Consider the following 13,865-nt stretch of genomic DNA (forward strand, 5'->3'; position numbering starts at 1 on the left):
CCTCATGAGTTTACATCCTGCAGAGGACACAAGGCAATGTGCAATAAATACAATAGGTAAGTAAACTATATGTACTGGAAGGTGGTAACTGAGAAGAATTAAAAGTTAGATCAGGGTAAAGGGGTGAATTTTTTGGACATGAAATAATAATGCTATTCTTAATCACATGTGAAGTGTGGCTGAATGATCAGTTGAACAAAGGATGCTGGTATTCTTGCCTGCTTGTTCTCTTTCTGGCAAAGACTCGTTCTTCCTCATTTTCATGTTTCTTCTTCCCATTGTGTTCACAGGATTGCACAGTCTTTCCCACAGCCTCTTGATGCAAAGCCATTACTCAGCCAGCGGGAGGCTGTCCCCACAGGGAACCTACCACAGCGTCCTGACCGGCTGCCAATAAGTGACGCATTCACAGACAACTGGACCGATGGCTCCCATTATGATAACACGGGGTTCGTTGCCGAGGAGACCACAGGCGAGAATGCCAACAATAATCCCCTCCTGAGTTCGAAAGCTAGAAGCACATCTTCTCATGGACGCAGGCCTTTGATTAGGCAGGATAGGATTGTTGGTGTTCCCCTGGAACTTGAGCAGTCTACACACAGACACACACCAGAAACAGAAGTGCCTCCTTCCAATCCTTGGCAGAATTGGACCAGAACCCCTAGTCCTTTTGAAGACAGGACTGCTTTCCCTTCCAAATTAGAGACAACCCCTACCACCAGCCCATTGCCTGAAAGGAAAGAACATATAAAAGAATCTACTGAAATACCTAGTCCTTTTTCTCCAGGAGTACCATGGGAGTATCACGATTCTAATCCCAACAGGAGTCTCAGTAATGTCTTTTCTCAAATCCACTGCCGCCCAGACTCTTCTAAAGGTGTTATTTCGATTAGCAAAAGCACAGAGAGGCTTTCCCCACTAATGAAAGATATCAAGTCCAATAAATTCAAAAAGTCACAGAGTATTGATGAGATTGACATTGGTACATACAAGGTTTATAATATACCATTAGAAAACTATGCCACTGGGAGTGATCACTTAGGAAGTCATGAACGCCCTGACAAAATGTTGGGACCAGAGCACGGTATGTCCAGTATGTCTCGAAGCCAGTCAGTCCCAATGCTGGATGATGAGATGCTCACCTACGGAAGCAGTAAAGGGCCTCAACAACAGAAAGCATCCATGACCAAAAAAGTCTATCAGTTTGACCAAAGCTTCAATCCCCAAGGAGCGGTGGAAGTTAAAGCGGAAAAGAGGATACCACCCCCTTTTCAACACAATTCTGAGTATGTGCAACAACCCGGGAAAAACATCGCCAAGGATTTGGTTAGTCCTCGAGCTTACCGAGGATACCCACCAGTGGAGCAAATGTTTTCATTTTCTCAGCCATCTGTTAATGAAGATGCTGTGGTCAACGCCCAGTTTGCAAGTCAAGGCGCCAGGGCAGGCTTCTTGAGAAGAGCTGACTCCCTGGCGAGCTCTACAGAAATGGCCATGTTTAGAAGGGTCAGTGAACCTCATGAGCTAACTCCAAGTGATAGGTATGGCCGACCTCCATATAGGGGTGGTCTGGATCGCCAAAGCAGCGTTTCAGTGACTGAGTCCCAGTTCCTGAAAAGGAATGGCAGGTATGAAGATGAACACCCTTCATATCAAGAAGTGAAAGCTCAGGCGGGAAGTTTTCCAGTTAAAAACCTTACCCAAAGGAGGCCATTGTCTGCAAGAAGCTACAGTACAGAGAGTTACGGTGCCTCCCAAACCAGGCCAGTTTCAGCTAGGCCTACTATGGCAGCTCTTTTGGAAAAAATACCATCTGACTATAACTTGGGTAACTATGGTGACAAGCCATCAGATAACAGTGATATAAAGACGAGGCCCACTCCTGTCAAGGGAGAGGAGAGCTGTGGTAAAATGCCTGCAGACTGGAGACAACAGCTGCTTAGACATATAGAAGCTAGAAGGTTAGACAGGGTATGTTTGGCATTTCTCTGTAAGAATATCCCTCCTGCCTTTAGTTTTACTTTATTGGCATTTCTGAGCACATGTAGTGAAGCATGAACTACATGAATGAATAGATGATGAGCATTTTATTTATCTTTATATGTGGGGAAATTGATCATAATAGTTTTTCGTGGATACTATTTAATGCTCTTCGAGAGTTCATAACTTGTAGGTCAATTATTTATCAAAACTATCCTAAAAGTGGTTAGTGAGAAAGAATTCAACTCTATTATATGAGATGGTGCTTCAATTGCTTTCTAGCCACGAAGGCAAAATGCCTCTCCTAGGACATGAAACTGTTCTCTAGTGACCTAGAGAAAATTATTTTTATTGAATCTATAAAAAGTGAGTATTCTGCTCCTTTCTGCACAGACTCACATATACTGAAGTCAGACCTAATTTGTTTATAAAATCCACATATAGTTACTGCTATGGGACTCCTAAAGTTGTTACTTCTAATGAGCAATAATCTTCCCAGCAAGAAACAGAAAAATAAAATAAGCAGAGATTGAATGCCCTCCCACACATTACTTTGTTTAATGAAAGTCCTGCCATTTAGAATGTTGGTTTTCATATAGAAAGAAATGTTTAAATTCTCATCATACTACAGACAACAAAAATAGATGATGTCTTTATGAAGACTATAAACATACAAATTAGTGTGTGTATATTGCAGCAAAAAAGAGGAAAATAACCCCAATTCAGTTAAAATTGAATCACAATAAATCATAGAATGCATAGTAATCGAAGAGAGTAAAAAAAAATTCTATAAGGCCTGAATTATATTCTTGTTGCTGTTTATATCTCTCTAAGAGAAATCTGGTATTTCATTTTCTAGAACTATGATCAATTGACCGTCACCACTGAGTGTACTTTGTAGCTTTGGTGTAGAGGGCTCTGTGTACTCTGCATTGACCTTAGAATCTTAAAACTCTAGTTTGTGAAAATAGGGCTTTTGTTCTGATTTTCTAGGTTTCAATGCTCAGTGTAAATTGGGGATCTGGGTAATAATATACCATTAGAATGTTTCACTCAGTAGTTTTAGTTAAAACTATTAAAAGCATAGGTCATTGCATTTATTATATATTTTCTTAATGGTGAATTTTATGTTTTCAGGTGTACTCTTTTAAAATAATTATATTGTTTGTAGGTCGTGTCTACATGACAAGAAAAACAATTATTAATAGGAAAAGAGTGAACTAATAAATGTGGGTGTGGGTGTTAGTTTCTCAATGTGAAAACTGGTTCTGCCTTGCAAAATATTTCATCAGAATGTCTGTTTCAAATAGGTGTGCTCAGTCCCATTGAAGGGAGCCTCATCAAAGCTTCATGACTGGGTGTCGGTGGGAGACACCTGGTCGGTTGTCACCATGCCTTACTTCAAGTTTTACCCTCCATGTAGACAGATAACTTGGAGGGCGAAAATATTTGGGGCCAAATAAAAGAGTACAGTTTGGGAACTCTGGCCTTGTGTAGACACGACCATACATAACAGGGTAAGATGAACTAGCCGAGAAAGGTTATCAGAAGCTTTTTGGAGCATATATACAATGACTAGTAAATTGAGGCAACAAAGGAGTGAATGAAAACAATGAAAAAAAAGACAAAATTTTAAGCATTTGGTACTATCATTTATTTACTAGTTTCCCAGATAAATGTTTCATTTCCCTTGATCAGAGCTGCTGAAAAGTAGGCGTCTCCCCTAGTTGGAGCAGGAATTCAGAGGGAGGAAAATAGGGCTGAAGAAGGGGGATTTAGATCAGCAGAATTCTAGAGACCCCGCCCATCCCAGATGCAGATAACTAAAAGTAAATTTGTATGTATTTTCCCTTGTTGTGACAATGCCTCCCTTTTTAAATAGTCTTAACATATCCCCTGTCTGTTTATAATTTCCTCAGTTTGTCTTTCATTTTTCAGAGCAATTTCAATGTATGTTCAATAGCTTCTCATTTAATTCAAAGAAAGTAAATTACCTTAGAATACTGCTTCAATCCATCAAATCCTGAAAGCTCTTACTCCTTTCTCTGAGTAACTTCTTCCCTCTCTCAATCAAGTTGCGGAGTTATTCAGGTTGTATCTTACTTAAAACTTACATACAACATAAATTCAGGGTACTGGAGCACAGACTTATTTTGTAAAAATAGTTCTGTATTATGGTATTTAACATTCTGCCCAAAGTGAGATTGCACCAGGCACAGCTTGCTTCCTTCCCAGTAAAATTTAGTTGAGTGATTTGAACTCTGGGAATCAAACAGTTACACTGGAAACTACGAGATCTTTGTCCATTCCTTATAAAAGAGAACCGCCTAGAATCTTGGACCTTGGATAAGCTTAACAGCTCTACATAATGTTGGTTAAATACCTTGCTTGGTGTTGACCTTGGAGAGGCAGCTCTGAGTACTGCCATAGATTAAAGGTGTTTGTTTTCTCCTTTGGTTTGATCTCAAGGCTCACGCTTCCACTACAGAACCCCACTTGACTGAGAGATAGTAAAACATGAACCCATATGTCTAAGACTGCTACTCTTCCATAGCTGCTGAGAAAGCACTAGCCCGAAGTCATTTTAAACCTTAAGGAATCCTTCACGTGCTAGCTTGAAAGGTTCAATGTCCTTCTCAACTTTGGCATGGTGACAATGAAAAAAATTCTCTGAATGAAATAATCAGGGATCCATAACAAATATGATTGGTTGACAGCACACCATCAGTTGACAAAATTCTGATCCTAAAAATCATTTCTTTGCAAATAATACAATAATAAATGTCAGAATAATAACTGTCTCCTGCTAATGTTCAATAATATTTGGTTTTAAAAAGTGTACTAACTTCTATAGATTTTTTAAAATTAATTAAAAGGGCCAAATGCTGTCAGTTATTGTATTTTCATGATAGGTGGGAAGTAGAGATTATACTGATGAAAACCATCTGATGACAAGATATGCAAAATGACTTAATTTTTAAATGAAAAATTTTTTAAATTTTTAAAAATTTTTAAATTCTGTAGGAAAAAACTGAACCACTTGGAATAACTTCAGATGTACTTACTGAAGGGTAGCCACAGTGCAGGTATCACTAGAATATTCTATAAATATTTAGGTATATCAGATAAATAGCGTTAATAATTCAAGCATAGTTCCTTTAGTTTCATTATGAAATTTCATCAGTTTAAAATGTAATTTTTAAGAAACAACAAAAGAGAATATTTGGATTCACATACAAAATGAGTAGTTTAACTAAATTAATAAATTCAATCATCCACTGGTCAGATTGAATGACTTTTTGACCAGCTCTTTTTCTGAGTGCCATAATTATGCCTGTAAGACAGAAAAAAAAAAATAAAACAACTGATTTTCACTTTAACTTCGCAGGGCATTAGTTTTAAGGCAGAATTAGAAGCTAGTATTTGTCTTTTGTGTATGCTAATCTCACAATGTGAAAGAGACCATGAGATTTGCAGCTGACAAAATTTAAGACCTCACTGTTTGAAATTTTTGAATTAATAGATCACTACTGATAAACATTTGTCCAGAGTCACTACAATCATGATATATAAAAGATAGGTTCTATGCCTATGAGACAGCAACAAATGTAAAACAGAATGTTATCTTTGCTTTTTGTGTTTTCTGTAGTTTTGGATGGTACTCATTATGTTCATAACTAACACTGTTTACTGTATGCTTCTGTCTGATCAAGTGCATGTTTAAAAAAGAAAGTTACCGTTTGCCTGCATAAAGTTAAATGTTATAAATTTAAACATGTTCATGTAATAAGCAGTTTGTTGAGCATGTGTTCACATCCTGTCACATGATTATTTCCTCTACTCAGAATGCTGCTTACAAACACAACACAGTTAACCTTGGCATGCTGCCCTATGGAGGTATTTCAGCAATGCATGCAGGCAGAAGCATGACTTTAAACTTGCAGACTAAGTCTAAATTTGATCTACAAGAACTACCTCTTCAGAAAGTAAGTATGGACTGCCCTACATGTGTCAGCATACCAAAGCCAGTTAATGTTGTTTGTTCACGTAATGTGTTTAGGCTGTATGTACAATCCTGCTTACAGACTCTCAGGAGTCCAAAAAGCATAAGGGCAAATACTGTAGAGCCCATGCTCTTAGCTGCTCAATGAATATTGACAGCTAGACTGATTATCAGGTTCCTACTCAACAGCTTTGCTTTTTGGATTGAGCAGGTACATGGCTTCTTGTGTTGCTTTAAGATTCATTTTTCTTATTATTCATTTTCTTTTTCTTTTATTCTCTGCTTTTCTTTCTTTCGTGTGTGTGTATATGTATATATACACATGTTGACATTTTTTTTTTACTTTTTGGAGACAGTCCTATACTCTCTTACTGATGCATTCTGAGAACAGAAAGAAAAATTATGATTGGATTTTAGTTGGAACAGTCCTAGAGCCCTATGTTAGAATGACAATTAAGTCATTAGCACTTCTAAAAGCTTCATTAGCCCATTTTTGGGGAAACAAATTTGTGGCTTAACTAGCAAATTTTTACTCATCCTAGGTTAATGGGAAAGTAGCAAGTTGACATGGTTTTAAATGAAAACGTAGACTCCTTTGAAAAGGCGTATATGATAAGAGAAAATATTTCCATTGTCCAAGGACCATTTCTGCTTGTTTTATTCAGGCAAAACAGAAAATGTCCATTATACCTGTTTAAATTGACTAATGCAATCTGTCTTAATTGCATTTCAATGGAGACTAATGAGTCATTTTCGCACAATTATGCCATTATGACTATATTTTAATGTAATCATTAACCTAGTAAGTTTTTATTAAAAAAAAAAAAAAAAGAAACGCCAAAGTAAGGATAGTAGAATGATGGGAGCCTCCAAACCCTCTTCTCTTAATTAATGAACATATGAAACAAACTACCCTCCCAGCAAAATGAATGTCATAAGACCTCAAACTCATATTTTATTGTCAAATTAGTCTTAATAACAGTCCCTAACTCTGGATACCTTGCTTCCTACTCTGAGGAGAGTAATAAAATCATCAAGACATTTCTATTCATAGCTTTTTTTTTTTTTAATCACCCATGATCACTTAAAAAAAAACTGACTTAATTGAGAATTTCTGTAAGTTATTTTCTCTGTCCTCAGTCTCCTGTTGCAGAGCCAGTATTGTATGCAAAAGCCTCTCCAGGAAGAAAAATGCCTGATCTGTGGCCAGTGCCTATGTCAGTGACAGAACACTCACTCTCTGAGAAATTTCAAAGTGGTAACTTGAGGTCACTGAACTCAAAATTGAGACTGAGTGTTGTTGGCTCCAGCACACTACTATCAGTAAGACCCTTTTCCCTGGAGTCTCTCCTTTAATGGAGCCTGTTCTTAATGTCTTCTTAGATGCTCAGGGCTCATACTCTGCCCTAAAAATAAACCAATGTTCATGAGAGCCTTGAAACTCATTTGCACTAAGGAACAGATGAGCTATCACCAACTTAAACAGACAACTTTCCTGGAGGGCTTGTCAATTAAATAGAAATCAAACCCTTAAGTCACAATGATAGAATTTCAGAATGCAAAGAGCAGATTAGAAGGTCTTGGTATGAAAGAAGCTATTGCTTGAACTCCTTGAAATTATTGTATGGACAGCCCCTAATTTTACTTAGTTTTATTGCCCTGTTTTCTTGTCAGTCTATAGAATAATATACACATATTCAGTGCCTGAAAGGGCTTCCCTTGTGGCTCAGCTGGCAAAGAATCTGCCAGCAATGCGGGAGACTTGAGTTTGATCCCTGGATTGGGAAAGATCCCCTGGAGAAGAGCAAGACTACCCACTCTGGTATTCTGGCCTGGAGAATTCCACAGACTGTATAGTCCATAGGGTCACAAAGAGTCGGACGTGACTGAGTGACTTTCATTTCAGTGCCTGAAAAATGGTAATATACTTGAAGCACTGTTTCTCATTGTGTACATTATTCTCCAGATATAAATTAAATAGCTCTTTGCTGCTGTATTAATTTTATGATGTTGTTTGGGGTACCCTATAGAATGGATTCATTAACTATTCTTGTTGTTCAGTTGCTCAGTTGTATCTGACTCTTTGCAAACCCATGGACTGCAGCACACCAGGCCTCCCTGTCCTTCACCATCTCCCAGAGTTTGTTCAAACTCATGTCTATAGAATCAGTGATGCCATCCAACCATCTCATCCTCTGTCATTCCCTTCTCCTCCTGCCTTCAATCTTTCCCAGCACCAGGTTCTTTTCAAATGAATTGGCTCTTTGTATCAGGTGGCTGAGGTATTAGAGCTTCAGTTTCAGCATCAGTCCCTCCAATCAATATTCAGGGTTGATTTCCTTTAGGATAGAGTGGTTTGATCTCCTTGCAGTTCAAGCGACTATCAAGAGTCTTCTCCAGTCCAAAAGCATCAATTCTTCAGCACTCAGCATTCTTTATGGTCCAACTGTCACATTGGAAAAACAATAGCTTTGATTATACGGACTTTTGTCAGCAACATGATGTCTCTTCTTTTTAATATGCTGTCTAGGTTCATCATAGCTTTTCCTCCAAGGAAAAACATCTTTTACTTTCATGGCTGCAGTCACTGTCCTCAGTGATTTTGGAGCCCAATAAAATAAAGTCTGTCACTGTTTCCATTGTTTCCCCATCTATTAGCCATGAAGTGATGGGACTAGATACCATGATCTTAGATTTTAGAATGTTGAGTTTTAAGCCAGCTTTTCACTCTCCTCTTTCACTTTCATCAAGAGACTCTTTGGTTCCTCTTAGCTTTCTGCCATTATAGTGGTGTCATCTGCATATTTGACATTATTGATATTTCTTGCAGCAGTCTTGATTCCAGCTTGTGCTTCATCTAGCCCAGCATTTCACATGATGTACTTTGCATATAAGTTGAATAAGCCAGGTGACAATATACAGCCTTAATGTACTCTTTCCCAATTTGGCACCAGTCCATTGCTCATGTCCAGTTCTAACTATTGCTTCTTGATCTGCATACAGGTTTCTCAGAAGTCAGGTAAGGTGGTCTGGTATTCCCAACTCTTTAAGAATTTCCCACAGTTTGTTGTAATCCACACAGTCAAAGGCTTTAGTGTAGTCAATGAAGCAGATGTTTTTCTGGAATCCCCTTGCTTTTTCTGTGTTCCAATGGATGTTGGCAATATGATCCCTGGTTCCTCTGCCTTTTCTAGATCCTACTGGAACATCTAGAAGTTCTCAGTTCATGTACTGTTGAAGCCTAGCTTGAAGGATTTTGAGCATTACTTAGCTGGCATGTGAAATGAGTGCAATTGTACAACTGAACATTCTTTGGTATTACCCTTCTTTGACCTTTTCCAGGCCTGTGGCCACTGTTCAGTTTTCCAAATTTACTGACATATTGAGTGCAGCACTTTTATATCATCTTTTAGGATTTGAAATAGCTCAGCTGGAATTCTATCACCTCCACTAGCTTTGTTTGTAATAATGCTTTCTAAGGCCCACTTGACTTCACACTCCAGGATGTCTGGCTCTAGGTGAGTAATCATACCATCATGGTTATCCAGGTCATAAAGACCTTTTTTGTACAGTTCTTCTGTGTATTCTTGCCACCTCTTCTTAATATCTCCTGCTTCTGTTAGGTCTATACCACTTCTGTCCTTTATTGTGCCCATCTTTGTGTAAAATATTCCCTTGGTATCTCTAATTTTCTTGAAGAGATCTCTAGTCTTTCCCATTCAACTGTGGCTCTAAGATGATCTATGGGTGGCACAGATCTTCTCTGGTGGCCCAGTGATAAAGAATCTACCTGCCAGTGCAGGAGATGCGGGTTTGATCTGTGGGTCAGGAAGATCCTGTGGAGAAGCAAATGGCAACCCACTCCAATATTCCTGCCTGGGAAATTCCATGGACAGAGGAGCCTGGAGGGCTACAATCCATGGAGTCACAAAAGTAGACACTACTTAAAAAACTAAACAGCAACAAGATGATCTGTAACAGAAATGTTGCAGAATTATAATACTTGGAGATATTGCAAACTTCCCAATTGAGCAAAGAGATGATCTAAAGGAATTCTCTTTGGAAACTGTATTAAATTGCAAACCAAGAATAAAAAAGTATGGAAAAGAAACTGAGGAATATATGTATGTAGACACACACACGTATGTAGAACTGAATCACTTTGCATACAGCTGAAACTAATGTAATGTAAATCAACTATGGTGCCTGTGTTCTAAGTCACTTTAGTCATGGCCAACCTAGGACCCTGTGGATTATAGCTTGCCAGGCTTCTGTGTCCATGGGATTCTCCAGGCAAGAATACTAGAGTGGGTTACCATGCCCTTGTCCAGAGGATCTTCCCAACCCAGGGTTCGAACCCACATCTCTTATGTCTTCTGCATTGGCAGGCAGGTTGTTTACCACCTGGGAAGCCCCAAATCAACTATACTTCAGTATAAATAAATTACTATGCTGCCATCCAGCTTCACATCAAAAAAGAATATCAAGTATTGAAATAGCCTATCTCAAAATGAATTATCACTAATACTTTATTATTTGGTGGTTCAGATGGTAAAGAACCGCTTGCAGTGAGGGAGACCCAGGTTCGATCCCTGGGTTGGAAAGATTCCCTGGAGAAGGAAATGGCTACCAGTTCCAGTATTCTTACCTGGGAAATCCCATGGACAGAGTAGCTGGTGGGCTACAGTCCATGGAGTCACAAAGAGTCGGACACGACTGAGCAACTGACACTTTTCATTCATACCAAAAACAACAACAGGAGAAGAGAGAGGGCAAGGATGGAAAAGAAACAAAATTACTACTCCATTGCCCCCAAATTATTATATGACCCAAATGATCACTTTAAGGCCTATAAAATGTAGGCATCTGGACAACTTTCCTCCCCTACTGCTATTGCAAAACATTATCAGGTGTATGCACCGGATGCTTAGTCAGTTTCAAAATTACTCCAGGGACTCCTTTCTTTCCAACCTAGGTCTCTGCCCTTTTGCCTTTGTGCTCGGATACATCTCTCCCACAGAGCTTATTAATTATAAAATCTGTTTGGTTTTCCTGGGAAACTTTAGGGTTAACCTTTCTTAAGGTACAGCCTCTCAGAGTCTCCCTTCTGGCTCCACTGACCCATTGATAATCAGTCCTATGACTAAAGCTCAATTTCCGGAAACTCTTCTCACCAGGAAAGGAGATAGGTAAAAATTATTTTCCTTTGATTTACAAGTATATAAAAATCTATTACGACACTCTCACCTTACCACTTAAAATAATACATATTAGCATCAGCTAGGAGAAGGCAATGGCAACCCCACTCCAGTACTCTTGCCTGGAAAATCCCATGGACGGAGGAGCCTGGTAGGCTGCAGTCCATGGGGTTACTGAGGGTCGGACACGACTGAGCAACTTCACTTTCACTTTTCACTTTCCTGCATTGGAGAAGGAAATGGCAACCCACTCCAGTGTTCTTGCCTGGAGAATCCCAGGGACCGGGGGAGCCTGGTGGGCTGTCGTCCATGGGGTCACACAGAGTCGGACACGACTGAAGTGACTTAGCAGCAGCAGCAGCAGCTATTTAAATATCATGAGAGCCTCTAAATGATTGTTAGCCATGAGAATTGCACTAAAATATAGAGTAAGATCAAAATATAAACATTTTCAGTAGATAAAATTAACAAAACTGTTCATTCTCCCTTGAAAATACTGGAGCTGTCTTTTTATTCATAAAATTCCTGAATGATAACACTGCCTCTCTATTTATGTGCTATGGTAAATGATGCTGAGTTGTTCTAGAAAGAATGAATGAAGTGTCCTAAGGAACTGAAGTAAATGCTTTCATGTATTGCCAATTAAGCACTGGATAGGGAATTGCAGCATCCATTTTTTATAGATGGTGCCTTTGCCAGGGAATATTCAGAAGCTGAAATCCAGGCCTTTTCCCCACACTCTCTGCTGGCAAGACTTAACTTCTTATAATTAGGAGAAAGGAGAATCCTTTTGTATTTTTTCTGTTACACTGAAATTGTCTTTTTGCAAGTTATGTACCCAGAGAGAGCACCTTTGTGTGATTGCTACCTCTCTACTCCCCCATGGTAATTGACAAAAAGATGCTATTTGTATTAATACTACCTGAAGTCCTGATTCAGCAATTTATTTGTTTTTTTCAGTTTGCTGATTTTTTTTTTAAGGCTACCAAAATGTGTCTAATTCTTTTTTTTCCAAATTTTCTTTTAGGCTAACTTGTAATAAACTAGTTAGAGGATATAACTGTTTTTTGATGAAGATTAAAGAACTCTGCACTTGATAAAGCATTTAAACAATGAATATTTAAGTGGATAAAAAGAAAAGGCTCTCCCAGATTTTGATACATGTTTTGAATATTTCTATTTTTTTATATTTTTTATATTCCAAGTCTAGTATTATACATTTTTTATGGATTACAAACTAAATATAGGCTTTCTGTACTGTAAATAGTAAATTACAGTTTCTATGGTAACTTTATAGAATCTCTTGATATTAACAGAATGCAAATAAAAACCATAAAAATTAGTTTGATAAATTAATTTCTTTTTTAACATTTTCATTTTTTTGATGCTTATTCTAATTTCCTGAAAGATTTCATAGTACTTATTACCAGAACATGTAAGACATACACTATTGAATTATAAATTATTAGTATTCTGTCTTTATTTATTTATTCATTTATTCATTCATTTATTCATTTCTCATTTATAACTGCCTCTCCAAAAAGCATTTAAGGTCACTTTCTGTGACTTTATTAATGGTTCAGTGTGCTTCTTCAGATGTGCTCTGTTGTAAATGAGCTTAGCTAATGTCTTGAAATTTTATGTTATCAAAAGAAATATAATATTGCAAAATGTCAGTTCAAACTGTCATTTTTATTATCCACATTAATGGTGGGAAAAATAGATATCTTGATAGGAGAAGAATAAAGACTAAGATTTATTGAAAATCGACTATGTACCTAGTACCATGAGATACTTTAAATGTATTTTTTCACATAACCCTCACCAAAAACCATAAATGGAAGTATTATCTCCATTGTATAGAATAGGAAACACAAAAGAATACACAAATAGAATGTATTGACTAATCCAAAATATATCACAGCCCAAATCATCCCCTATGGGCTATGGAAACAGTACTTTCTTATTTAGCTGAGTTTAATAAATGCTAGTAGTTACCTTCCACTCTTCAACATATGCTTGCATTTCTTGAGCACTCAGTATCACCAAGAAATATGTTTGGTAGCAATAAAAGACCAAAGGTTGTGAACCTAAGAAAATTGCAAGTTACTCATCCATGATACTGCTTTTCCAGAGATATGCAAGACTAGGAAAGAAATCACTGGCCTTTTCCAACACCCTATCTGCAGGTGTCCGGCTGCCAATATAAATAGTGTGGTCTCTTCTGCACTGGAGAAATAGATAATTTTTTTCTTGTTCTTTTTTTTAACTTCTACCACCATAATATTATTCCATAGCTCCTACTACTTATTGGCTATTGAAGCAGACACTAATATAAATTATAATTTCAGGGGAAGAGAAGTTGAAATTATGGGAACATGTATTAAATAATATTTTAATATAATTTTGCCTGGAAGAAGATGACCTCACTGTTTTATTAGTTGATACTCATTCTACTATCATTGAATTAGAGAATGTTTGCACATAAACTCTTTAAATTTCTAATGTCCTTTCTTATAGATATATGCACATTACTCAGGATCAGATAGTTCCAGTATCCAACATGTATTCATTCACCCGAGTTCCAAGGGTTATTTATTTAATTCCAGTTCTGTTTTGTTTGCTGAAAGCAAAGCAAGATTTATGTAGAACCTTGAGTTAATGTATGCCTATAGTTTCTCTTG

General features: G+C 37.7%; 1 protein-coding gene across 1 annotated transcript in view; it reads left to right on the forward strand.

Moving 5' to 3' along the window:
* The window catches only part of LRRC7 (leucine rich repeat containing 7), a 602,937-nt gene that overhangs the window by 503,649 nt on the left and 85,423 nt on the right, over positions 1-13,865 (forward strand). Inside the window, exons 21-22 of the mRNA XM_086390542.1 lie at positions 291-1,971; positions 5,826-5,966. Coding sequence (XP_086246668.1) covers positions 291-1,971; positions 5,826-5,966 — 1,822 coding nt within the window. The remainder of the gene's footprint in view (positions 1-290; positions 1,972-5,825; positions 5,967-13,865) is intronic.

The sequence above is a fragment of the Bos grunniens genome, chromosome 3 (assembly GCF_055505025.1).
Source record: "Bos grunniens cultivar Pamir isolate PY7600 chromosome 3, Bosgru_T2T1.0, whole genome shotgun sequence".
Classification (NCBI taxonomy): Eukaryota; Metazoa; Chordata; class Mammalia; order Artiodactyla; family Bovidae; genus Bos; species Bos grunniens.